The 24777-nt window shown below is 35.1% G+C and overlaps 5 protein-coding genes and 1 non-coding gene across 8 annotated transcripts; 4 read left to right on the top strand and 2 right to left on the bottom strand.

Moving 5' to 3' along the window:
• The first annotated feature begins 38 nt into the window (after positions 1–38).
• On the top strand, positions 39–527 carry LOC125872429 (acyltransferase Pun1-like). The gene has a single exon (XM_049553157.1). It carries the CDS (start codon positions 39–41, stop codon positions 525–527), a length of 489 nt encoding a protein of 162 aa, XP_049409114.1.
• A 1331-nt stretch (positions 528–1858) lies between these two features.
• Positions 1859–1931, top strand: TRNAA-UGC (transfer RNA alanine (anticodon UGC)). The gene has a single exon. It is a non-coding gene; the product is annotated as a tRNA-Ala (tRNA).
• Positions 1932–2569: 638 nt separating this feature from the next.
• On the top strand, positions 2570–5439 carry LOC125874068 (G2/mitotic-specific cyclin S13-7-like). Of its 2 annotated transcripts, none has more exons than XM_049554876.1 (9): positions 2570–2706; positions 3213–3354; positions 3507–3561; positions 3724–3942; positions 4025–4150; positions 4286–4534; positions 4626–4787; positions 4867–5048; positions 5139–5439. In XM_049554876.1, the coding sequence occupies exons 1-9, from the start codon at positions 2667–2669 to the stop codon at positions 5281–5283; spliced, it is 1320 nt and encodes a 439-aa protein (XP_049410833.1). In that variant the 5' UTR covers positions 2570–2666; the 3' UTR covers positions 5284–5439. The 2 variants fall into 2 exon arrangements, with proteins under 2 accessions (XP_049410833.1, XP_049410834.1); XM_049554877.1 differs by having other exon boundaries at positions 2652–2706; positions 3216–3354.
• Positions 5440–5965: 526 nt separating this feature from the next.
• On the bottom strand, positions 5966–7660 carry LOC125874069 (molybdopterin synthase catalytic subunit). The gene is made up of 2 exons (XM_049554878.1): positions 7530–7660; positions 5966–6750 (listed from the first exon to the last, which is right to left on the bottom strand). Exon 2 carries the CDS (start codon positions 6739–6741, stop codon positions 6160–6162), a length of 582 nt encoding a protein of 193 aa, XP_049410835.1. The 5' UTR covers positions 6742–6750; positions 7530–7660; the 3' UTR covers positions 5966–6159.
• A 1061-nt stretch (positions 7661–8721) lies between these two features.
• LOC125872965 (cyclin-dependent kinase C-2-like) lies at positions 8722–14679 on the top strand. The gene is made up of 12 exons (XM_049553785.1): positions 8722–9090; positions 10522–10603; positions 10679–10769; positions 11238–11267; positions 11399–11508; positions 11613–11685; positions 11775–11895; positions 11990–12107; positions 12752–12891; positions 13006–13063; positions 13598–13668; positions 13778–14679. The coding sequence occupies exons 1-12, from the start codon at positions 8981–8983 to the stop codon at positions 14292–14294; spliced, it is 1521 nt and encodes a 506-aa protein (XP_049409742.1). The 5' UTR covers positions 8722–8980; the 3' UTR covers positions 14295–14679.
• Positions 14680–16767: 2088 nt separating this feature from the next.
• On the bottom strand, positions 16768–23548 carry LOC125874708 (transcription factor GAMYB-like). 2 transcript variants are annotated; one of them, XM_049555709.1, is made up of 4 exons: positions 22843–23548; positions 20762–21122; positions 17375–18380; positions 16768–17293 (listed from the first exon to the last, which is right to left on the bottom strand). In XM_049555709.1, the coding sequence occupies exons 2-4, from the start codon at positions 21119–21121 to the stop codon at positions 17145–17147; spliced, it is 1515 nt and encodes a 504-aa protein (XP_049411666.1). In that variant the 5' UTR covers position 21122; positions 22843–23548; the 3' UTR covers positions 16768–17144. The 2 variants fall into 2 exon arrangements, with proteins under 2 accessions (XP_049411666.1, XP_049411667.1); XM_049555710.1 differs by having other exon boundaries at positions 20762–21092.
• Between the last annotated feature and the right edge of the window lie 1229 nt (positions 23549–24777).

Here is a 24777-nt window from a genome sequence, read left to right as displayed (position 1 = left end):
AACTTTCCCTTTTAGATCAATGCTTCACTCACTTTTATATGCCCTTTGCATTTTTCTACCCCAAAAACCAAGTTAATGCCATCCCAAAGGGGCCTAAAACACTATCAAATCTTCTAGCAAACTCTTTGTCAAAAACATTAAGTTATTACTATCCATGGGCTGGAAGTCTAAAAGACAATGCTACTATTGAGTGTGATGACCATGGTGCTGAGTTATTACAAGTCCAAATCAATTCTCCAATGGACAAAGTTGTTGATTCAAATGTCAAAGATTTGACATTTCCTCAAGGTGTACCTTGGGCAAATGGTGTTGATCGCGCCTTAATTGTAGCTCAATTAAGTCATTGTGATTGTGGAGGAATAGCACTCGGTGTTTGCTTGTCGCACAAAATAGGAGATGGAAGTAGTGTCTATTGCTTTTTGAGAGATTGGGCTGCATTAACTCGAAGTTCAAATACAAACCCACCATCTCCTTATTTTGTCGAGGACTACATTGTACCATCGCCCATTGGTTTCCCCTGTTTTTGAATCAGACACGAACAAATGTGTCCAAAAGAGGTTTATTTTCACTAGGACAAAGCTAACTGCATTAAAATTGTCAATTGGTGTGCAAAATGTAACGAGCAATGAGGCCGTGAATGCACTTGTCTACAAATGTGCTACATCTTCCGCCACCATTGTTAATTCAGGCTCATTCAAGCAATCCCAGTTGGTCCAATTCTCTGATATAAGAGGGAATAATATCACCTTCAGTACTACCCCTAAACTCTATAGGAAATCTCCACACCATATTCTCCTCACCAATGTACGACAATGAGNATCGTCAATTGGCGTGCAAAATGTAACTAGCAACGAGGCCGTGAATGCACTTATCTACAAATGTGCTGCCACCATAGTTAACTCGAGCTCATTCAAGAGATCTCAGCTGGGTCAACTCTTCGACTTGCGAGGAATAATATCACCTTCAGTACTACCCCTAAACTCTATAGGAAATCTCCACACCATATTCTCCTCACCAATGTACGACAATGAGGAAGAACTTAAATTATCGAAATTAGTAACTGATATAAGAAAGTCGAAAAACAACGTCTTCGCAAGAAATATTGTTGAAGAAAATGAATATGCTAAAGAGTTGGTAGATGCATATAGAACAGGGGAGCAGCCATTCCCTAAAAGGAAATGTGATTTGTACATTTCGAGTAGCGTATGTAAGTTCCCATTCTTACAAGATTTAGATTTTGGATTTGGGAAGCCTATTAGATCAAGCTTTGCAAAGGGTCAGTTTATTTACTTGATGAGGACATATGATGGAGGAATTGAAGCATTTGTTAACTTGAATGAACAAGAAATGTCTGTGTTTGAGCATGACAAGCAACTTCTTGAATTTGCTACTCCTATTAATGGGGATGAAGAAGAACAATAGTTGGCAACCTTAGGAGCTTGCCCAACAATATCTAGGCTGGGGAGGGTGAGGTGTATGCCCTATCTTTGTAGTTTGTGGTGGGATAGATGTTTATAATAATAACAAATGTTGTGGAACTCAGACTAGTCTTTCATTCCATTGAGTTCCTGATGTGGTTACTAATTTTCTTGTTAATGCAAATGAATAAATTTGATGCAATTTTACTTTAATAGCGACTTATAAAGTTAAATATCTAAATATGATGTTACAGAGTAAACTAAGGGACTAGGATGCGTTACCAAACATTGCATATTTGATACCATATTCAATATTGTTACTATTATACACCCTACCGAACGACCTAAGTGCTTATTTCTTCTCTCTTTAAATAATCCAAATGGTCTCAAACTTAAATATTTGGTGTTGAAGAATATTATCTAACAATAATGTAGTAGTTGGGGATGTAGCTCAAATGGTAGAGCGCTCGCTTTGCATGCGAGAGGTACAGGGTTCGATCCCCTGCATCTCCACATTTGTTTTTTTTATTGATAAAACAATATAATTTTGAAGAACTTAAATGTGAAAGTTGTTAATTAAAACAGATCCACATGATATAAAGCCTAAATATTCAAGATCTATTTTCTTATATGGTTTCATAATCAAGTTCATCGATCCATGTTATTATATATTACACCAAGCACTATATACGTAAAGAATAATTTTTTGTCAAATAGCCTATTTGAACCCCATTACTCTCACTTGGATCCGTCCCAGTTAAGGCTGGCAAGGGGACCTAACCAGCAAAGGGGAAAATTACCGGAACCGGATTCCCGGAAGTTCCACCCGGTCCCATAGTTCCGGATCGGATCATTTTTGCAAATAACTTCACACAATTAATGATTTTTTTCGGCAAAGACGTCTTACATATTACAAAATTAATTAAACATAAGAATATATTAAAAGGAAAAAATTAATCATATTACTTTATTTATTTTTAAACAATGATTAGGTTATAAAAAATGTTACCAAAAAAATATTAAAAATAAGAAATTTGCACGATTTTTAAGAAAATGATTTTTATCAGATTATTACATACCCACAGCGCTCCTTATTTCAAAGCTAAAAAAATGTGAAAATTTGACCGTTAAAAGTACGTTACGCACAGTATAAAACTCTCAAATTAACCCTTCTCTTTCCATTCACAATCTGTGAAAACAAAAAAAAAAAAAAAAAATCTTCAACTTCTTCAAGAAGAAGACATTGAAATGGCTAACAGAGACGCAGTTCCAAAAATTTTACCCAAAGGTGAGGAAAAAGATCGTCTTTTTCGACACCCCAAATTCCCAATTTACTAGTTGTTTGTTGTTGGTTTTTCATTTTCTTGGATTAGTATTGAAAGAATTTAATTGGGGTTTATGTTAATGCAGTTTTCTTTGAGTGAATCATGATGAGTATTGATGTTTCTTGGGTGTTTTTCATTTGTTTAATACATGTTGATATGAGCTGATTGTTTAGATTCTTGATCACTGCGAATGAAATTCTGGAGAGTTGTTAAAGTTGTATTTCCCCCTTTATTTATGATTCATTTTGTTTTCTTGATCACATTGCTATTCCAAGTCCGAATAAAGAAGGAAGATTATGTTTATACATATTTCTGCCTTCTCTAGCTGTGATAACATTCAACAATTATCGCCATTTCCCTGTTCATTTAACTGTTTTTAGGCTTGCTCACTGTCATTATAGAACTCATTTCTTGGCCAAGGTTTTCCTTGTTTAGAATCTTTACTGATATGTGAGTTTGAACTATTTAGTAGTAGGAGGGGGAGAGGTTAAGAAGAAGAATGGACAAGCAGATGGAAGAACTAGGCGTGCTTTGGGAGATATTGGAAACCTTGTCACTGGTCCTGCTGTTGGAGCAAAGCCTCAAACTAAGGTTTCTCGCCCCATCACTAGGTAGAATTCAGTCACACTTTACAAACAACTCGACATTTTTATGCATTTTGGTTTATCTTGTATAGCTGATCTTGGGATTGAGGCGTAGTTGTTGCTGTTGGTTTTATATTGTATACGCTCGTGTAACTTGAATGAGAACTTTCACTATTCAGGAGGTCTGCTGCACAGTTGATAGTTAAGGGACAAGAACCACTGCAGAAGAACAAGGTAATTTCCTCATTATCTGTGTGAATAATAGTTCTTGAAAAAGTTTTCCTATTGGGAGTAATATTTTTCTGATTTTAAAGATGGGGTTAAGATGTTTTACAGTACTTAGTTCTTGAAGAACCCTTTTTTTCCAATTGGCTTGTTGTTGTGGTTTGTTTGTAGACGAAGCCTCTTGTAACTAAAGGAGTTGCAGCAAGAAAAGTTGGTGTTCTAGCAAAAGCAGAAGCTATTAAAAAGGATTCTGTCAAAGCGAAAGCAGGAACAATTAGTGTTATATGCCCTGATGAGGATGTGAAAACCATTGAAAAGATCACCTTGAAAGAAAGAAAAGTAAGGAAGAGTGGAAAGACTCTAACTTCTATCCTAACTGCGCGAAGCAAGGTTGTCTTTTTACCTCTTCCTTTTGCTGAAAATGTAGTAAGCAAGATCAGTATATAAGTGTAATTGACCAATTATCTTTTAGGCTGCTTGTGGACTCTCCAACAAACCAAGAACACAGATTGTTGATATTGATGCTGCTGATGCTGATAATCACTTGGCTGGTGTTGAATATGTTGAGGATATTTACAAATTCTATAAGCTCACAGAGGTATGGTGAAAACTTTTGTCTCCTGTGTTCACTTTAATGTAACGAAATGGTTTTGTGACTTTATTGTAATAGTGGAAAAAGTTCAGTCACCATTCGTGAAGTTGATCTTGTTTTTTGATGATTTGGCTGATTCAGGACAAAAATCGACCATGTGATTACATGGATTCACAGCCAGAGATCAATGACAGGGTGAGAGCAATTCTTGTGGACTGGCTGATAGAAGCACACAAAAGGTTTGAGCTGAGGCCTGAAAGCCTGTATCTCACAGTCAACATAATGGACCGTTTCCTGTCGGAAGAGACTGTTCCTAGAAGGGAACTTCAGTTACTATGCATCAGCTCAATGCTTATTGCCTGCAAATATGAAGAGATTTGGGCTCCAGAGGTATAAAAATGAAGTATTCTCAAAATGTGTTAAATCTGTTTAGTTCAAATTTATCATAATCTCTGATTATATGTTATGTTTGACTCTGCAGGTTAATGACTTCCTAACAATAACAGACAATGCTTATGTCAGGGACCAGATACTTCTAATGGAGAAAGTAATTTTGGGAAAGCTGGAGTGGTATTTAACTGTCCCAACGCCATACGTCTTTCTGGTTCGTTACATTAAAGCTGCAGTTCCATCTGATCAGGAGGTATTGTTTTATTCTCAATGTGAATTTGCTGCTACTTAAGCAGATAAAGACAGCTGGTTTAGTCTTTGTTGTTTTATAGATGGAAAACATGACATTTTTCTTGGCTGAGCTCGGGCTGATGAACTACACTACCGTGATATCCTACTGTCCATCAAAGTTTGCTGCTTCTGCTGTTTATGCTGCTCGTAGTACTCTCAACAAGAGCCCTCGATGGACTGACACTCTGAAGCACCACACTGGCTACTCAGAAGACCAGCTGAGGTAAAGAAAAAGTTGAACCACTTGTCATTTAGGATTGGTAACTCTACAAATTATGAACTAATTGTGTTGTGTATGTATTGTTTGAAACAGGGAATGTGCAAAACAATTAGTTAGCTTCCACTCTGGTGCTGAGGAAAACAAGCTGAAGGCAGTTTATAGGAAGTTTTCTAGTCCAGATAGAGGTGCTGTTGCCCTCTTGCCCCCTGCAAGAGATGTTCATATAGGAAGTTCTTGAACAAAGATTGTGAATGTGTGAAGTCAGATCATGTCAAACTTTCTGATCTCTTATTTTGAAGTCTGAAAAATTCATACTTTTATATGATTTACTTACTAGTAAAGTCATTCCCTTTTAACATTGTATGGTTCTTGTGAATATTTGAATGTTGAGTGAGTTTTATCCATTAGTGTTAATTGTACCACTTCTATTCTTTGGCTCACTCACTGTGTGCATAAATTTTCCTTGCCTTAAGCTCTTTATTCTTTGTCATGAAAATATGCAGTAGCCTCGAAAACAGCAACTACTTAAGCTCTATACACTCGGTAGTAGCCTTCTTAAACTTCATGGTAAACATTCCTGAGGAGAAGTCCGTCTAATCATGACAGTAAAAAGAAGCAGTTCGGTGTATATTACAATCTATAGTATATCATACTGTTAAGAATGGTCTGGCTCTATACATAAGGCATCAAAAGCAAAATAAATTGGAGCTTAATGTATGAATCATTCAACAAGTGTTATTGTTGTCAGGGGAAATAGGCAAAAAGAACTCGAGAATGCCTTGGGCGCAACCCAAAGGAATGTAAGCATGCCTACAGTAGCTTATTCCACGGATCAAACCCCGTGGTTTAATAGGTGACATGGAGACAACTTTTCGTTTCTCCAAGGCTCCCCCTTCCGTTAGAGGCATAAGCAATCATAATGAGTTAAATGGGAGCACAACTAAATTGTATGTACACTTACAAGAAACTGCCTTCAGCTATAAATCTGATGTGCTAGAAGAGCATGTTATAGTTGGTATTGCACACACAACAAAGAGGAATGAATTAACCATTTCTTAGTTTTCGGGTTTGTTAAAAGTGAAGGATTTGAATGAAATACAAATGTGCCTCAGAGCTACCTACAAGAATCTGCAGACTCGTCATTGACTTTAACCTTCGTTCCACAGCAGCTCTTTCTCTCGTGTGCCTCCACTTTCTTTTTACCAGAGCAAGCTCCTCCTTGATCATGTGATGCCTTCCCAAGATCTGGCATCCTCTCGATAAACTCTTTATTCTCTTTCCACACCTCTCCATTTGTATATACCTCCTTCTTCCATATCGGAACTGATGCTTTAAGCTCATCAATCAGAAACTTGCAAGCATCCAATGCATCTGCTCGATGGACAGATGAGATTGCAACAAATACACTAGTCTCTCCAACAGGAACAGTACCCAAGCAGTGAGCAACAGCTATCGAGTGGATATCCCACGATGATCGGGCAGAAGAACAGAGAGATTTAAGACAACGTACTGCCATTGGAACATATGCTTCATACTGTAGCTCTAACACTTCTTTACCATCAAATGTATCACGCGTTGTACCTGCAAATGTTGCTATAGCTCCACATTTGGGAGAACTAACATAACCAATATATTTATTGAAGTCTATTGGGCTATTCGCCAAGATCTCAATGAGATTTCTATCTTCATCAGCCATTTGAATCACCTGTAATTCCGATAAAACACCTCAAAACAAAAACAACTAGGATTCAATTCCAAACAAGTCAGGGGTCGGCAATATGAATTCTCATTATCCATGTCGTGCTATTTAACCTCATCTCAACTCCAAAAAGTTTTGCTTATGAGAACTAGAAATAACTAACATTCACACACTTCCTTCTTCACATTTTAAACGAAACTTTATCTCATCAAAATCAAATAAGATTCATACGATCAAATTAAACGCGAAGGGATTAGACAGGACAGCACCAGTAGATTGAGTTTCATGCAAGTATAGACTATAATTATCCAACTATACCCTTTAAACGATCAACTTCAACTCATGATCTTGGATTATAATTCTCAAAGACCACTTCCATAAACTCCTAAATCCAATAAACTGCAGTTCACTCCCTCCGTCTCCGTCTCAATTTATGTGACACTTTTTGAATATCTATAGTCAATTTAACTAGTCTTTGTTAAAATACTCAAAACTATACTAACAAAATACATTTTATATGTTTGTTGGTGAAATTCACATTGTTTAAATCTCGAGAAGCAAAAAGTGTCAAGTATTCAAATAGTCATGGTATACAAAATAGTAGTAATTATTAGTGATGTTGATATCTTTTAACAAATCAATTAGTATCAAGTCAACTAATGGCCAAATGATTGAGATTATAAGTAAAACTTTGTTTAATTGATTTCAAACACAAGGATTTTGAGATAATTAGAAATTATAATCATGATTAATCGAAATTAAAAATTGAATCTTTGAAAACTTACCTATACAATGAAGCGGCTGGATGGCGGCTGGTGGCTGGTTGTTGAACCGCAGCTTTAGAGCTTTATCTTTCTGATGATTGCAGAGTAGAAATTGACAATTTTTAGAAGAGACGATTGACAAAAATGGTCCCTTAATTGTCGTAGTAAGTTCAACATACTTCCTTAAGTATCAATTCAGCAGTTTTGATCTTTTAAGTTTGTAATAATGTATAACTTATCAAATTATTGTTACACAAATAAAAAAGACATCATACCTTACACTTATAAAGTCTATGGCAGTTCATGGTTATGGTTAAAAAATCAAATCGATTGAAAAAATTGATATTTGATTTGATTTGGTTAGATTAGGTTTTATTTAAATTTGAAAATTGATATTATTTGATTTTACTACAAAAATAACCAAACGAGCCGAGAAATTTTATAATTATTTATATATTATTCATAAATAAAATATAAATATTTTGATAAATTTTAATTAACTTAAGTCTTTTAACTTTACCATTTTTTCAAACCCAACACTTAAATTTTAGCAACTATATTAAAATCTTAAGTCCAAGCTTTCTCAATTTTTGAGTTTGGGGTTTTCTTTTTTGCTATAAAGATTTGATATTTGGTGTATATTGACTTTATTATNGATTTGGTTAGATTTTATTTAAATTTTGAAAATTGATACTATTTGATTTTACTACAAAAATAACCAAACAAGCCGAGAAATTTTATAATTATTCATATATTATTCATAAATAAAATATAAATATTTTGTTAAATTTTAATTAACTTAAGTCTTTTAACTTTACCATTTTTTCAAACCCAACACTTAAATTTTAGCAACTATATTAAAATCTTAAGTCCAAGCTTTCTCAATTTTTGAGTTTGGGGTTTTCTTTTTTGCTATAAAGATTTGATATTTGGTGTATATTGACTTTATTATTGCTTAACAAAAATTACTTTATTTGTATAATAATAACTCGTATATGCCTCGACAAATTTATTACTTTTAAATCAAAAAAAAATTGAACCAAATCGATAAAAACCAAACTGATGATTTTTTGGATTTAATTTTAGAAATTTAAAAATCAACTAAACTAATTTAATTTTAATTTTAACCGATAACCTATCCAAATCAAACTAGAAAGACACTAATAAAGTCTATATATATATTATTGAGGAAAATAAATAAAGGCTTCACTGTTTTCACTGTTCTTCAAGTCCCAAATATCAATTGTGCCTTCTTTTATTTTTCCTTTTTCAGATTCCATAACTCTTTTCTTGAATTTAGAGTCATCCAAACTGCTTGCTTTTCTTCTTATTCCCATAATTACCGATTCTTGATTTGATCTTCGTTTAATTTAAGCAAAACCCTAGTATTTTCTAGCTGAATTATCGGGAATTTGGAAGGAATTGAATCAGGGAAAAAAGAAAAAATTCAATTGAAGATCAGTTAGTTAGAGATGGCAATAGCTGCACCAGAACAGCTTAATCTTACGGAAGCTCCAACTTGGGGGTCTAGAACCGTTGATTGTTTCGAGAAATTGGAGCAGATTGGTGAAGGCACTTATGGGTTAGTTCTTGTATTTTGAATTATGTATTTTGCTTGTAGTGTGTGCGCTTTTACTTGAGTCGAGGGTTTATCAGAAACAGTCTTACTTTGGTTTTGTTGTTGTTGTTGTAGTGTGTGTTAAAGTTATCATTTTTTTTGTTTAAAAAAACATTTTATTGAGAGTTGGGATGAATGGGTCTGAATAGAACGGAATGAATACACGGGGTTTATATATGTAGACCTCAATTATATACATGAGATCCTGTGTATTTCATAGCTGGTAGTAAGAGAATTTATGGATTAGGACTCTGTTTGCTGAAAGTTATAGTCTCGGGCTACGTTTGACCTTCCACGTGTATTCGTTTATCCAGAATTAATTGAAAATTTTAAACTTTATGTGGAAAATTTAGGTATTTAGCAAATAGAAGACATTTGGTGTTTGTGACCTCCTATGATGCTCCGACTCTTCAAAAATGTAGTTGGGTGTGTCGGATCCTCCAAAAAGTAGTGCATTTTGGAGGATCCAACATGGGTGCGGCAACAATTGTGGAGAATCCAAGCAACGCAGGTGATCTCAAAAGTTAGTAGAGCAGTATTTTAGCTAATAGAATGGCGGCAAAAGAGAAATTTAGTATAAAGGTCTCATTTTTTTTGGCTTGTAGTGTCGAAGACAAAAATTTCAGCTTAAAGTTCTCAGCTTTTTGTATCTCATCAAAAGAGTAGATTTGTTTAAAGGTCTCATTTGTTTTGGCTTGTAGTGTCGAAGACAAATTTCAGGTCAAAGTTCTCAACTTTTTGTATCTCATCAAAAGAGTAATTCATCTTTTTTATAAGTAATTGGAGGGTTAACTCAGAATTTGTCTTAAACTATCTACGTCATTGTCTATTTTGCAACTTACACCAAAATGCTGAAAGAGAGACTGTTATACTTCAACTCATATACTCTCCTTCTATCGTCTGAAACATCTTTAGTTCCTTCATTTCTGTACTGATCACCATATACATGCTGGGATGGTTTCCCAAATCCTCTTCTTGCCTTTTCCAACTCTTTTTCTTGTCCAACCTTATAAGGGTTCCTTCACTGATCTTGGCATAACCCCCTTCACATAACAAATGCTCAGAATCATCTGCCATAACCATATCACTGCAGGGCAATGTATGGGTCGTAAATTTTGTTTTGACTGTTCTGGAAGAGAAGTTTGTTATTGACAAGTGTATAGGTGGGAACATGTACTTTGATGTGCTATACTGTGCTTCTGAAAGTGGATATGATTTTAATACAAATCAAAAGGCAAACATGGTTGTTAGATTCTAAATGGAGGGAGTAGTTAGTTGATCCATTTTTGTAGTCTGAACTGTAACTGTAGAAAAAGGATGGCTACCTTAACTGGTGCTCAACAATTTGTTCATTAGATGTACAACTGTTAATGTGGCATATCTTTTACCTTGCAGTCAAGTGTACATGGCAAAAGAAATTAGAACAGGGGAAATTGTTGCTTTGAAAAAGATACGCATGGACAACGAAAGAGAAGGGGTGAACTTCTTATTTTAAATATGATTTGCATTTTGTTAGTTCTTTCAAACTACTCACTGAAGCTTTTCTTAACAGTTTCCAATAACTGCTATACGTGAGATTAAAATCTTAAAGAAGCTGCACCATGAAAATGTCATTGACCTGAAAGAGATTGTAACATCTCCAGGTAAGAGTTGAATAATATATACATGCTTTCATATTGTGTCATTTTTATTATTTACTAATGGTCCCCTTTTTACGCTAACTTAAAAAACACATATAAAAGTTACTTAACTTTTTTCCTTCTTACGTGCCCTTTGTGGTTTTCCTTCAGTAATGAAAAAAATTGTACAAAAGTTGCTGTCTTGCAATTGCATTGCCAGCAAGATTTTTTTACCTTACTAAACATGTCTTATCTTTTTTACAGCAAATGTATTAATTTTTGCCTGCATTGACTGTGATCTTCGTCAATATTCAAATATATTGAACTACCGTGCTAAATTGCAAAAAAGGGTCCTTTTAATATCAGAATTGACAGTATAAAAAGATCCAAATAGTTTTGTGAAAGTTTAGTAATTATTGTGTCCTTTTTTGTTGTTGTTCTTTATTTTGTGGTAATCAGTCCTGTGAAAGTATCCATTTTTTATTGTTGTAGGTCGTGAGAAGGATGACCAAGGGAGGCCAGGCAAGTGTTTCTTAATTTAATTTTAGTTTCATATGGTGCTTTTACTGCTTCCCCCAAACCCTGCACCTGATGTCACTTCTGATTTAATTGAGTTTGTCATATTTGAAGTAAACATATGACTTTATTTGCAGATGGTAACAAATATAAAGGCGGAATCTACATGGTCTTTGAGTACATGGACCATGATTTGACTGGGCTTGCTGATCGTCCTGGAATGAGATTTTCAGTTCCGCAGATTAAGGTAGCATAATTTGTCACTAACGTGTCTGGTAGCCCTGCTGAGCAAAATAGTTGCTTGAAAGAAGAGAGTGAGTAGGATGTTGATATTCACTTTCTTTTTTGCAGTGTTACATGAGGCAGCTTTTGACGGGACTGCACTATTGTCATGTAAATCAAGTACTTCATCGTGATATTAAAGGTTCAGTTTAGGAAATTCATGCTGATTTTCTAATTTCATATTCTCTATGTGTGGTGATAACTGATAAAGGCTCCTCCTTTTCCTTGTAGGTTCCAATCTTCTGATCGACAACAAAGGCAATTTGAAGCTTGCTGATTTTGGGCTTGCTCGATCCTTCTCAAATGATCAAAATGCAAATCTTACAAATCGTGTGATTACTTTATGGTACAGGTATGATTTGTGGGATACCAATCCTTTGGGATTGGATGGATTTCATTTTAAATTCTCTTTTTGTGTGAGTTGTGATTTGTGGTATATCAAACAGACCACCTGAGCTGCTTCTTGGGACCACAAAGTATGGTCCAGCCGTTGATATGTGGTCCGTTGGTTGCATCTTTGCTGAGCTGCTTCATGGAAAACCAATTTTTCCAGGGAAGGATGAGGTAGCTGATCTTTTCTGTTGGTTAAATGTCCTAAATCTTACAAAATTAACGAAGATGAATGCACTTCCTTTAGTATTCTTGGCCTTACAAAGACTGTCTATGGTCTAAGGAATAACAGTAACAGCTTGCGCTTGAAAAGAATTGTGATGGTGATATTTTCCTAATGTACGCCTTCTTCTATTTTTGGCTTTGGGGGGTTAAGTATGTACTACCTGGTGTTTCTTTATGTCTAACATCTGGTTGGCTGATTGTGTGCCTGATTAATCATTGTGTATTAAGACTGTTAAAGACAACTGATTGTGTCTACACCTAATTTGTTGCATCACTTAGATTTTAACTATTCACCATCGGAGTTCTTTTATGTTTGAGCTGTGGTGCATTAGCTTATGACAAGATTTAGCCAAGAATTTTAAAAAACACAAACTTCTGTGGCCTCATTAATCCAAATTAATTAGGATTTTCAAACTTCCACATCACTTGTGGAGCTTTAAAGCAAGAGCTTGACTTGTTTGATGTTTCATGTATTTAACAATTTTCTTTTTCCCGAATGACCTACTTAAAAGCAGTACATGTGAATGTGACTTTAGGTTGTGCTGAATTTCTAGTGTGCTCAGGTGAATAACCCAGTTTTACATTGATTTCAGCCAGAGCAGCTGAACAAGATTTTTGAGTTGTGTGGCTCTCCTGACGAGGTTAATTGGCCTGGAGTTTCCAAGATTCCATGGTATAACAATTTCAAACCATCAAGGCCATTGAAAAGACGTCTAAGGGAGGCTTTCAGACAGTAAGTAAAAACTACATGATGTGATATATTTGCTCTAGTTCCGCACTATAGTTATTGGTAATTTGGTATTGAGTAGATGTTCATGTATTTATACTATTGCATCTCTGGATTTAGCTTTGACCGACATGCCTTGGAGTTGCTTGACAAGATGCTGAGCCTTGACCCATCTCAGGTATCAGTTTCTCTGGCATGTATGTCATTCTTATGCTTGTTCCAAGTAAGAATACAAGACAATGTTGAACTCATATTTGAAAAGGTTCATTCAGATGTTCATGTGTCATGGTGCTTTTTCGACCAAAGCTAGCATGTAGGTACCAAGTTCATCATAATTTCTCGTTTATGTTGTCACTTCTTTCAAACCTTGTTTTGTGGGGTGTCCATCCTATCTTTGAAATTGTGGAACCTACATTGATTTTGGGCATGCAGTGCCACTGATGACGCTAGTAATTGTGCCACAGACGAACATGACTAATTCTGGTAGTCAACATTCTCAATATCCTGCTTGTGCTATTTGCATCTGTCAACAAATTGAAGTGTAAATACCCCTGCAGTAGTCTCATTGCATGAGCAACTGCTATCATTGAACATTAAAAATGTGTGGCTATGTATTCCAATGCCAATTGGATGTTAAGGATTAGTTCTTATGAATGATGTCAATGTCCTGAGGCCCTGACTGACTTGCTTTTCTACTTTTTATCTCGTCAAGAGAATATCAGCCAAGGATGCACTTGATGCCGAGTATTTCTGGACTGATCCATTACCATGCGATCCAAAGAGGTATTTCTTCCTAGATAATCATTTTTCTTTTAAAATATCAAAAAGGTGATTCTCTATGAATACCGTATAGTGAGCAACTTTGTTAATTATGACTTATTTGCTTGAGCAGTTTGCCAACCTATGAAGCTTCACATGAGTTCCAGACAAAGAAAAAGCGACAGCAGCAGAGGCAGCACGAGGAAGCAGCTAAACGTCAGAAACTGCATCACCAGCAGCAGCATGGTCGGCTTCCACCAGTTCAGCAGTCAGGGCAAGGACATACTCAAATAAGACCAGGGCCAAATCCCCCAATGCATGCATCCCATCCTCAGGTTGCTGGCGGACCTAGCCACCACTATGCAAAGCCACATGGACCTCCAGCAGGACCGGGCAGATATCCAGCTGGTGGAAATCCTTCTGGAGGATACGGTCACCCTACTCGTGGCCAAGGTGGAGCTTATGGCAGTGGTCGATACCCACCTCAAGGAAGGGGTACCCAATACAGTTCAGGAGGAATACCAGGAAGCAGTGGTCCCCGGGGAGTTGGAGGCCCAAATTATCCCCACGGTGCCCCATATGGGTCTTCTGGCACTGGACGTGGCTCAAATGTGAATCGCAATCAACAACAATACAACTGGCAGCAGTAATGCTTCATTCCTGCTACCAATATGGTAAGCAAGATGTGCAAACTATGTGAAATATAAAGAAGTGAACTGTGGATTGGAATATCGCGCACTTCATTGATTTTCTAATCCACCTCATGCATCGCAAGAGAATGGAGGCAGTGTGTGGGAGGGCATCTAACAAACCTGTTTATACGGAAGTTGTCACACTGAAGGTTACGTAAAATATGTATCTTATGTTCTATGGACATTGTCTTGTTTTGTCTATTCCACGTCCAAAATTTATTTGTGAATAGAACAACCATAAATTTATCCTCCTCTGCTAAGGAGCACTTATTTCATCCATTTGTGGTGAATATTTTTTGTTTGAATACTGAAGTTCAACTTTTATGAATCGTAAATTGAGATCCAATGTGTAACAGCTCTTTTATTTTTGTGAGCTGAATAATTGGAAAGATGAACTGTATCGCCTGTTAGTATTTCTGGACTTCTGTAGATTGTCATGCATTTTATGGCATAATGTGTATGTATGGGGTAGAGGTTGTTTCCGATAGACCATTTCATCCATTCCACTTCAATATGATACCTCGGATTATAGATTTAATATACTTGAAAAACTCTCTTTTGAGATATAACTAGTGTGTGATCTAATTCACTTCCACCCCTCACTTCATGTGTCACGTCATTGAACACACACTTCAAGTACTCCATTTTACTCTTGCTTAATCTAAAGCCTCTAGATTGGAGATAGACATTAACTCTCATTGATCAATATTATGTCATTTACAAATAACATTATACCACAACACCTCTTCTTGAATATACCGCATCATTTCAATGTACAAGTCTCGTGTTTTTATATCTTGTCTACTTTTTGCTTAAATGGAACCTAACTACATTGAAAATCCCAGGTTGGCAGGAAAATCGACCAATTTCCATGTTATTCTATCAAATCTACTACTTAACAATTAGGTATAACATCAAATAAGAATGCTTTATATGGAAACAATATTCACTTTAATAATTTTGACGATAGAACAATATGTCCAAAAATGATGATGAAAGAAAAAAGTTTAACACCTTTTTCCCTTTTCTGTTTTAGTAAAAGTATTCTGTTTACTTTCTTAGCTTTCCTTCGTTATAAAAATTATTAATCTCGTCTTAGTTTATGTGATTCTACTTCTTCTTTATAATTGTTGTTTCAAAAAGGATGATACCTATTTTAATTAAAAAAATAATTTTAACTTTATTTGACACTCTTTTGTAGCCATACGCATGTAACTAGATTATTTTTTTATAAAAAGTTAAAAGAAATTTAATGACATATTCAAGATCACAAGTTTTAAAAATTGATTATTTTTTCCTTGAAATAACCATATAGTATTTGGAACTCATCAACTCGACTAATTCAAATTTACTGTGTCGGAGAAATACCCTACCAAAAGAAAAGGGAATTGTTTCTTAGACTCGAACACAAAATCTCTAAGTGGAATGACATCTTTCAAATAGCATTTGTGATGACGTGAAAGGGTTCACAATTGCCATCCCAAAAGATAAGATGACGTTAGGAATTGTGAGTACGTTACATGAGATGACTATCTTTGCCCATAGGAAATGAAGGACTTGCGTGAACATTTTGCCAAAGGTTTTAGCAAAAGCATTCTCATATCTAAGTTGCCTTTTTTTCTCTTTTATGTGTTTCGCATTTAGTGCGTCCGGTATTCGGATTGGTCTTGAATCCACGAGAAGTTTCACATTGGAGGTAAAGTAAATCGATATTTGAAATGAAGTCCGACTTAACCTAAATTCACATCGGAAGGTAAGGTACTTCTTAACAAAAGTGACTTCATGCCCAACATGACAGAAGAGTAATTACCACATTTATTAGTACCTTTTCTCTTTTTTAATCAAATCGAAAGGAGAAGATACCAATTATAAGGATTGTATTAGAATTGAAAGTACTCTTTCATCCTTAAGTAGCCATTAGAGTATGGAGTGGCTTATGTTAAGAATAGTGTCCTGGCTTATGTTAAGAATAGTGTCCTCCAATGTGAGACGTTGAGAATCCGAATTTAGTCAGATCCCAATCCAACAACCGATCTGCTTTATTAGATACAGTTTCATAACATTTACATTATCCCTCACATCTCAATTAATCATCTGCATCTCAATCACAGACAATTAATTAGGACAGCAATAACAGGACTCATGACAGATATCCATATCCTAATGCAAGTGTAAGAACAGTAACATAGCATTAGTCTCTGCTTGTATCGTTGCCTTCATAATTGTTTCCGCTGATTACTATCTTTAGCTAAGTCTGCATTGATTCCACAAAAAACGCGCATCTTCTAAGACAACTTCATCCAATCATTAAGACCTGCGCGTGATGACATATGATCCTTGTGCTCTGTGCTGCCTGCAACCCTCTATCCTATGTCTAATATAACTCAAAACAGGAAGTACACAACTCATTTGGAGAAAAAGGGTGTATAATAAGAGAAAGCAATACTTCAAACTCTAATGTTCACTTTGTCCCAGCACAAAGGAGCTGTGTTGCATTCGTGGTCAAACACAGTGGAATTGAAAAGGCAGGCAATTTAATGCCGCATACAAGCAGTATTTTGTGTTTCAATATCTAAAGACAATCTCACATCAAAAAAAAATATTACATCAGTCTTCTATAGTCGTTTAATAGCTGACACGACAATCCAAGTTTGCATCACAAAAATGTTTGCAAGGCGTTAAAAGTACCATTATCTTGTTGAGCTTATTGACTAGATGGTAGACATGGCATTCCGTGCACAAGAACCACGTCCACAGCCTTGATCTGATAGTGTGGCTAACAGAGTGTAATCATCAAAGAGCTGTATTTCAGTACCAGATGGATCTTACAGTGTTTTGCATATGACCAAAACAATTGGACTCAAGCAAGAAGTCTGGCCTGGGACAGATCAGGTTTGATGCATCGGCCTTCCCATCGTAGGGTCCGTAATCAAACTTCTCCTGCTTAACCTTGCAAGCTTCAACACCATAAAACAATCAAATTACATAACTATATGCTTTCAACTGTCAGGAGAAGTTAATATGATAATCAGTCTCACCTGGCATTGTCACTAATTGGGGCTCCTCTGATGAGCTTCCACTAGTAGGGGTGTATTCACTAAACACCGATGCAGCAGAATGACCTAAAGGGGAGATTGGATCACCGTGTTGTCCCCATTCAGTCATGTGGAGATCAGGACATGAATTATCAACCATATCACCAGAATTCTCCTGGTGCAAGATACTCTTTGAAGCTCTCATAGTTTGTGACTCATGAAGTACAGCGTCCAACAGACCGCTGTTCCTAGGTGACAGATTACATGATTCAGTATGCTCAGTTGGAGGGGACTGAATCAAAGTGTCGACAGAATCAAGAGAAGGAAGAGGGGAAGTAAGTAAGCCCCAACTTGCAATCGGACTTTGGAGTGAAGGGAGCTCGAGCTTCTTTGCCCATGAGGGCTCTGAAGAAGAGGTGTGGCCATTTAAAAGGGCATGGCTGCCAGGAATTACACCCAAGGATGAGGGGTGATAATCAGATATTAGATTTTGATTAAATGATGACGAAAATCCCATGGGCTGAGCAAGCAAAGAACCATCATCCTGATGTTGATGGCAGGTTGGAAAAGAACCATCATTTTTTGATGGAGAACAATCACCATTTAAACCAGAGAACAGAGATTCGGAGCCTCGTATACGCTTGGCTGGAGGCGTTGTTGAGAGGAATGACCCACTGTAATAAGCAGAATTAAGACCCTGTGCCAACAGGCTTCTTCCAGGAATATCAAGTATGCCACCAGTGGGAATATCAAGAAGTACTGGTGGACACAAATGCTGATTGAACTCCAACCTTTTGAATTCCACAGCTGGAATCTCATAATTCATTGGCAAGAAATCAGGATATTGTGAATCTGCAGAGGAGAATGTACCCAACTCCTCATTTTGTTTGTTTTCCGTAATCGACTGAAAACAAATATCTGAAGGGTAAATTGGCAAGCCTGCACGCTGACGTCTCTTTATTCTGGTATTCCAGTAATTCTTTATCTCGTTATCTGTGCGCCCAGGCAACTGAAAAGAGAAGAATAGGGCAATTAGAATTTAAACAATAATGAATGGTATACCACAATATTTCCGATTTGATAATGTGGTGAGGTCACAGTTGTTATTTTAGAAACTCATCTGAAATCATAAAAGATAAACAGCTAAATGCACTGATAAAAGAGAGGAAATCCACATTTCTAGTCCAGGAAGAGCATTATTTAAACATGTCCATACATACAGGTTCTACCAAGCACAAAGCACTATTTATATCTGGTTACACATTGTGTGAAACCACCTAAAGCAAAACCATGTGCACCATATGGCAAAATAATGGACTTGGAACATCACAAAAGCCTCAGAAAGAGTGAAGAGAGATTTATCACAGGGTCCCAACAATGTAGCATTCACTATGAGTGCCTTTCCTTTCTCTATATTGTACCCTACCTTTTTTACTCACTGGATCAAGATTACTGCCAAGTGTAATATTGAATTATATAAATAGTAATTGATATGTTAAGACAGAGAAGTCCCTTGTGATATGATGAATCCAAATGAGTCAAACACTTTAACATCTTCATTTCCGAAAACTAATATGATTAACATTGCTAAGCTCTACATTTATATCATAACACTTCTCGACATGCCATGATTAGTCACATTTTCACCACTCAGTGTTAAGAATGATGACATAACTAAGTGTTAAAGAGATGCAAGAGGACAATAGCTGACGACAGAAATCAGGAAGTACTGGCTTTACTCCCAAGAGAAACAGCACAACGCCAATACACAATAGGGCAAGAAACTACAAGTATGCCACTTATTCAACTGTACAATGAACTTTTCAAATGGACATACGAAAAAATATCATAGTATTTTAAATTTGATGTCCTGATCAGGATCTAAAACAGAACCCACATCCGTCATCAAACATAACTTCATACAACATAACCTCAGTACCTCACCAAGCATCCAGACCGGTTTCTAGAAAAAGTACAGTTGACCAGCCTCTCTCCTATGTTAGTAGAATTACCTGACCACAGTCTTAAACTCTTACAACCAAGTATCATTGAGGATCAGACATAACTTCATACAACTGCCCAATAATTGACGACAAATAGCAAGACGAAAGATAAGAAGTTCAGAGAGCTTATCAACAAACAGGAGAATGCAAATATTAACAAACAGGAAAATACAAAAAGGAAAAGATAAGCATATCTAATGATATAAACTTGCAATAAGAAAGGTTTCCAGACATCACACCAAAAAAAATAAGAACAGGCAGATAGCACACAATAAGAAAACAGACTGAAAGAACATTAATTGCTTCTCAAAAAACAGAACACATTTTTATAAGCTTGCAATAAGCAACGGTTCTAGACATCAACACTAGAAAAAACTTGCAATAAGCAAGACCCCTAGACATCACACTTGAACTTGCAATAAGCAAGGTTGCTAGATATCACACTTGAAACTTGATTCAAGTTAGCATTTTTCCTTCTCAGAAAAAAAAAATTGATTCAAGTTTTGGTTCCTATACAACGTTTTTGAAAGGGAAGCGACATCACACTTGAAAGCTTGTAATTGCTTCTCCCAAAAGCAGAATAATTATCAACGACCATTAAACATTATTTGGGAAGTGTTAATAGTGATTATCAATCCAAAATAGACCTTGACAATTAATGGCAAATATAACATCCAGCTAAAACACATAATTAAAAAAAAAAAAAAAAGGATGGGCAATCGTTTCCCAGAAGTGTGATATAAACTGGTGTTTAGATCATTTAAAGGGGGGCATTTAAGCCTTTTAAACCGGCACGATTCACCAACTTAAGAAATGAGCCCTCTATATAATAGCAATGCATCAAATCATTTCAAGAAAAGGATCTTCTCTAAAAAATAATAATAATAAGGTTTATGTATGAAATTTTTGTTCCTGTTTTTTTCCATCCCAAGAAAGCAACTCACAAAATTTCCATAAAAAAATTTGAGTATATTAATTGTAATCATGTAGGTGAGGCAGAAAGTTAAGCATAAAAAGATAGCTGTTTTACCAAAATTTATCTTGAACTGTCAATTTATTTTTCTTATTTTTTTTTTGAAACTGGTAATATTGTATTCCTCAGCATTAAGTATATGCTGGAGACCTTCAAAAGAGGAACAAAAAAAAGAGAAAGGGAGAAACTACTTACAGAGAGCCTAACAGATCTACAAGCTCTAATTCCTCCATATTTGTTTGTTTACACCAAAAGAAAAATAAAGATACAATTTAACCTAATTCTAGAGAATTATTTGGCTAACATACATCTGATCACATTTTGGATTTTATTATGTAATTATCATCTGAGGAGAGATCAGCCATAAGCATATATAGACAGCAATGACAAATCAGATTTTCAGATGATACAAACCTCAGCAGCCATTCTCGCCCATTTGTTTCCCATCTTAGCATGCAGTTCAATTATGTGCCGCTCTTCCTCAGGAGTGAATGCACCTTTCTTTAGATCTGGTCTCAGATGATTGGCCCATCGCAAACGGCAACTTTTACCACACCGAGCAAGTCCTGAGTGCTTTTGGACAGCATTCCAGTTCCCCTCACCATGTTTCGTGACGTACTCCACTAAAATTGCATCTTCTGCAGAAGTCCAGGGGCCTTTTTTAAGTGGTAGACCTCCTCCGGTATTTCGTCCACCACAAACTTCTTCGACAGATGGTGAATCCACCCCATCTTGTGATGTCATCCTGTCATCGCTTTCACTTGTCATACTCATCCTAAAAGGTTGAAGAAGTAAATAATAGTGACGGCAAATGTAAAGGATATAAAATTGTTTGTTACTAGATCAAGGGAGTAATAAGGCATCACATCCAAGAGAAGTGACATCATTCACGACAAAGCCAGTTGAGCTTACTATAACAATGAGTGACAACAAAGGAACTGCCAACTTCTAAAAGCAAGATTGAGATTCTTAAATAATAGTAACAAAAATGGAAAATCATTTTATGACGAATAACCTATTCTGAAATTTCCTAGGGTACCACACTTCTAACCCATCAGATCACTTATCACAACCACCAATTGAAGTGACATAATAAAAATCAGAGCACTTGTAAGGATCCTGATGCAAGTCATAGCACAATCTTTGTGCTCTTTTTTCTACACAAAAGACATTTAATCTTCTACACAAATTATCGTTAAACAAACATTTGGAAAGAAACTCAAAATTCCCAGTTGATCAACCTCAAAAGTTTGGAAGGTCAAATGTAGTAACTACAATATGTACAAATGACACAAATTAGTGTTGCTCTAAGAATTTAGGTAAAAGGAACTTCCAATATTAACAGTTTAGAGACTTCCACAACACCAATAATGAAGCCCCTACATCTCAACTCGATAAAAAAACTTGTCATTTTGAGACCAGTCAAATATCGTGATATGCGTAAATTAATTCCAAGAAATACAACCTATTCTTGAATTCCTGAACACATAATTCAGGGAACCTAACTTTTAAAAAGCCATCACATCCAACTACTAAATAGTGTGACATAGTAACTTCTTGAAATAAAATGAAGAAAATACGGCAAGCAGAGGATTCAAGTTCTTTATCTACAAATCAATCAATCAACTACCCCTTAATCCCGTACTCTTACAAAGAAAACACTAGCTTAACATCCAGATGTACAAAAAAAGTAATGATTTGTCCGAAACTCGGGTAAAATATATACTTTGTAAGACTTATAGCAACTGAACAACATAAAGAAAAGAATATCAACCAATCATTTAGCTTCAAATCGACCAACAAACTCAATAATTTGCTGATAACGAAATCAATCGTACATAGGGGAACCTCGTGTACCAATTGGCACTTGTTTGCAAAACTATTTACGAGTAAACAAACATCAGAATAAACAATAAACAAAAAAGGCTCAAAATGCACGTGGTGGATGATGTAAAGGAGGGGAAGACCCATCCCGTGCTTTTGGATTCTTCCCACAAAAGGCAGATCTTTTTCTTTCCTCCCCAAATTGAACAATTGAATAGGGACTTAGATGTGACCAAGGTGCTTGCAAGCTTAGGGTTAGCAGGTTGTTGGCTGGGAGAGTTGGTAAAAGAATGAAACCTTCAAGAGACCATGGTTAACAAGGCAAACCAGCTGAGGAAGAACAATTTTTTAGATCCCTCAGCTTAGCCTCACTTAAATATACTGAAATGTCAAGTCTATTGCGTGAAAATGCCTCAAATAATGTTGTTGCATGTCATCTAATGACTGTAAAAACAATATACAAATTAACAAATAAGAACCCTCCAACACTCAAATCAATAAAACTTTAACAACTAAAATTCCAATCAAATCATGATACATTTCCAAAAATACAAGTATTATGATAAACAAATACTTAGCATTTTAGTAATTTAACAGCCTTAATTTTACCTAAAACACCAACACAATACAATTAACTGAAACACGAATTTACATTTTTTGCTTTTAATTACCTGAATGAAGAAACCTGGAGAAGTTGCCCAAGGACTCCTTGAAGTAACTGGACCACCACACAGTTCCTTCAAAACTCAGAAACACTAAACAGGATTCAATCTAACTGAACCCAGAAAAAAACTCAAAAACAAAAAAAATCACTTAAACCCCCTCAATACACCAAATCACCAAAAACCCAAACCCTAAAAATGGATCATGCAAATATAAACCTCAAATTCACCACCCAAAATCCCAAACCCAGAAACTCAAATGTGAATCCAAAAATGTCCAGCTTGAGGTACAAAAAAAAGATTATTTTTTTCTCGAAACCCTGGTTATGGGTCGGTGAGAAACGAAATGGGTAGCAGCAAGATCCACTTATTTTTCGAGATATTTAACAAAAAAAAAAAAAGAGAGAGAAAGAGAAAGAGAAATATAAAGGTGTCAGCTGAATATAGAATTTCAAAAAAAAAAAGTAAAAATGAGAGATCAAAATCAAAATCAGAATATATGGCAGAAGAAGAGGAAAATAGAAGAGAAATATGAGGAATGGCTAACAACACAACACCATTAAGAATAGAAGAGGAAAAACAAAGCAAATGAAGAAGCAAAAGAAAGTTTCTTTTTTTCTGCAATTTTTCTTTTTTTTTTTTTTTTTTTTTTTTTTGCTTGTTTTATTGGGATCTTTTTCTCTTTGCCCCTTTAACTTTTTTCCGCCATTTTCTCTCTCTTCAACAACTACGCGTAGCAATGGGCAATGGCACTTGTGAAGAAAGATGAAGATTTTTGACATTTATAGGAGGTGAAGTTTTCTAGAGAGAGAAAAAATGCAGGACCAGTTTGTAACAAAAAAAAATAAAAAAAGATTAAAAAATATTGAGTTTTTCTAAACATGTGGGGTTTTTGTTATTAAATAAATATTTATTATTCACTCATTTATGGTATGTGGGGGGTTAAATCATTTATATATTCACGACTAATGGATTAATTAATCTCTTTGAGAGTTTAATCATTTAATATTCACGATTAATGAATTATATAATCTATGTGGGGTTTAAAAGAATTAACTACTGAGAGTAGTATTTAATTATCGTTTATTTATACTTTCTTCATCCACTTTTATTTATTTACTATATCAAAAATATATGCTTAATTTAAAATATTACGAAATAATTTATAACATAATTTTTAATTTATTTTTATAATTAACTACAGTCATTTCTTAATGTATTGAATTTATTATATCCAATGAATAATATAGTAAAATTATCATTTAATTTATTATTTTTTAAGAATATATTAGATTAATATTGATTGAATAAAAATAAACTAAGAAAGTAATATGTTTTTTTATTTTAATTAGTATTTATTAATAACAAAATGATTAAGCTGCTTGTAGTAATTATGGGACCCACAATATGACAAGGATCCTGACTTTCATTTATTAAAAATCACACGATTTAAGAACTTCGTCATTTGTGATATCTTTTTCTTTTTTCGTATGAGAAATAATGAGTGTGTATCTATTTATCTTTCACACGATTCAAATATTTACTCTATTTATATAAAATTGATAATTTATCTTTCACACATCTTAAACGATTAATTTATATTAAAGATACTTGTAGAGAAGTAAAACTCACTTATTTGTAGTTTGTAAATTTTGTTTGATTATTAAATAATTTATAAGTGACAACTATATGAATTATAACTTACAAAGGATATAATAAATTCTAAGTTTTTTTGTAAAATGGCAGTAAAACTTTGTTTAAATTAACCTTGAGAAAAAATAAATAAAAAGTTAATATTACTAGAGTTTTTACTAAAAAAAAATGTTTTACTATTTTTGGAATGTTTGATAGGAAATGAGTGGTTAGTTTAATTTAGTAATCTTGTTTAATCAAAGAGAAGTGATTATAAAGGTAGAGTTAATTAATTACTAATACATACAAATA

The sequence above is a fragment of the Solanum stenotomum genome, chromosome 8 (genome assembly GCF_019186545.1).
Source record: "Solanum stenotomum isolate F172 chromosome 8, ASM1918654v1, whole genome shotgun sequence".
Lineage (NCBI taxonomy): Eukaryota > Viridiplantae > Streptophyta > Magnoliopsida > Solanales > Solanaceae > Solanum > Solanum stenotomum.
The sequence above is the reverse complement of the archived record's forward strand: the minus strand, read 5'-3'. Positions and strand labels throughout refer to the sequence as shown.

Excerpts from the sequence above, each read along its gene's own strand:
- LOC125874069 (XM_049554878.1), bottom strand. The coding sequence starts at position 6,741 with ATGGCTGATGAAGATAGAAATCTCATTGAGATCTTGGCGAATAGCCCA.
- LOC125874068 (XM_049554876.1), top strand. The coding sequence starts at position 2,667 with ATGGCTAACAGAGACGCAGTTCCAAAAATTTTACCCAAAG. Across the intron at positions 3,355-3,506 it reads GTTTCTCGCCCCATCACTAG|GAGGTCTGCTGCACAGTTGA; the intron begins GTAGAATTCAGT and ends TTCACTATTCAG. Across the intron at positions 3,562-3,723 it reads AACCACTGCAGAAGAACAAG|ACGAAGCCTCTTGTAACTAA; the intron begins GTAATTTCCTCA and ends GTTTGTTTGTAG.
- LOC125874708 (XM_049555709.1), bottom strand. The coding sequence starts at position 21,121 with ATGAGTATGACAAGTGAAAGCGATGACAGGATGACATCACAAGATGGG. Across the intron at positions 18,381-20,761 it reads GGGCGAGAATGGCTGCTGAG|TTGCCTGGGCGCACAGATAA; the intron begins GTTTGTATCATC and ends TTCTCTTTTCAG. Across the intron at positions 17,294-17,374 it reads CCAATTAGTGACAATGCCAG|CTTGCAAGGTTAAGCAGGAG; the intron begins GTGAGACTGATT and ends ATGGTGTTGAAG.
- LOC125872965 (XM_049553785.1), top strand. The coding sequence starts at position 8,981 with ATGGCAATAGCTGCACCAGAACAGCTTAATCTTACGGAAGCTCCAACT. Across the intron at positions 10,604-10,678 it reads TGGACAACGAAAGAGAAGGG|TTTCCAATAACTGCTATACG; the intron begins GTGAACTTCTTA and ends TTTTCTTAACAG. Across the intron at positions 13,064-13,597 it reads TGAGCCTTGACCCATCTCAG|AGAATATCAGCCAAGGATGC; the intron begins GTATCAGTTTCT and ends TATCTCGTCAAG.
- LOC125872429 (XM_049553157.1), top strand. The coding sequence starts at position 39 with ATGCCCTTTGCATTTTTCTACCCCAAAAACCAAGTTAATGCCATCCCA.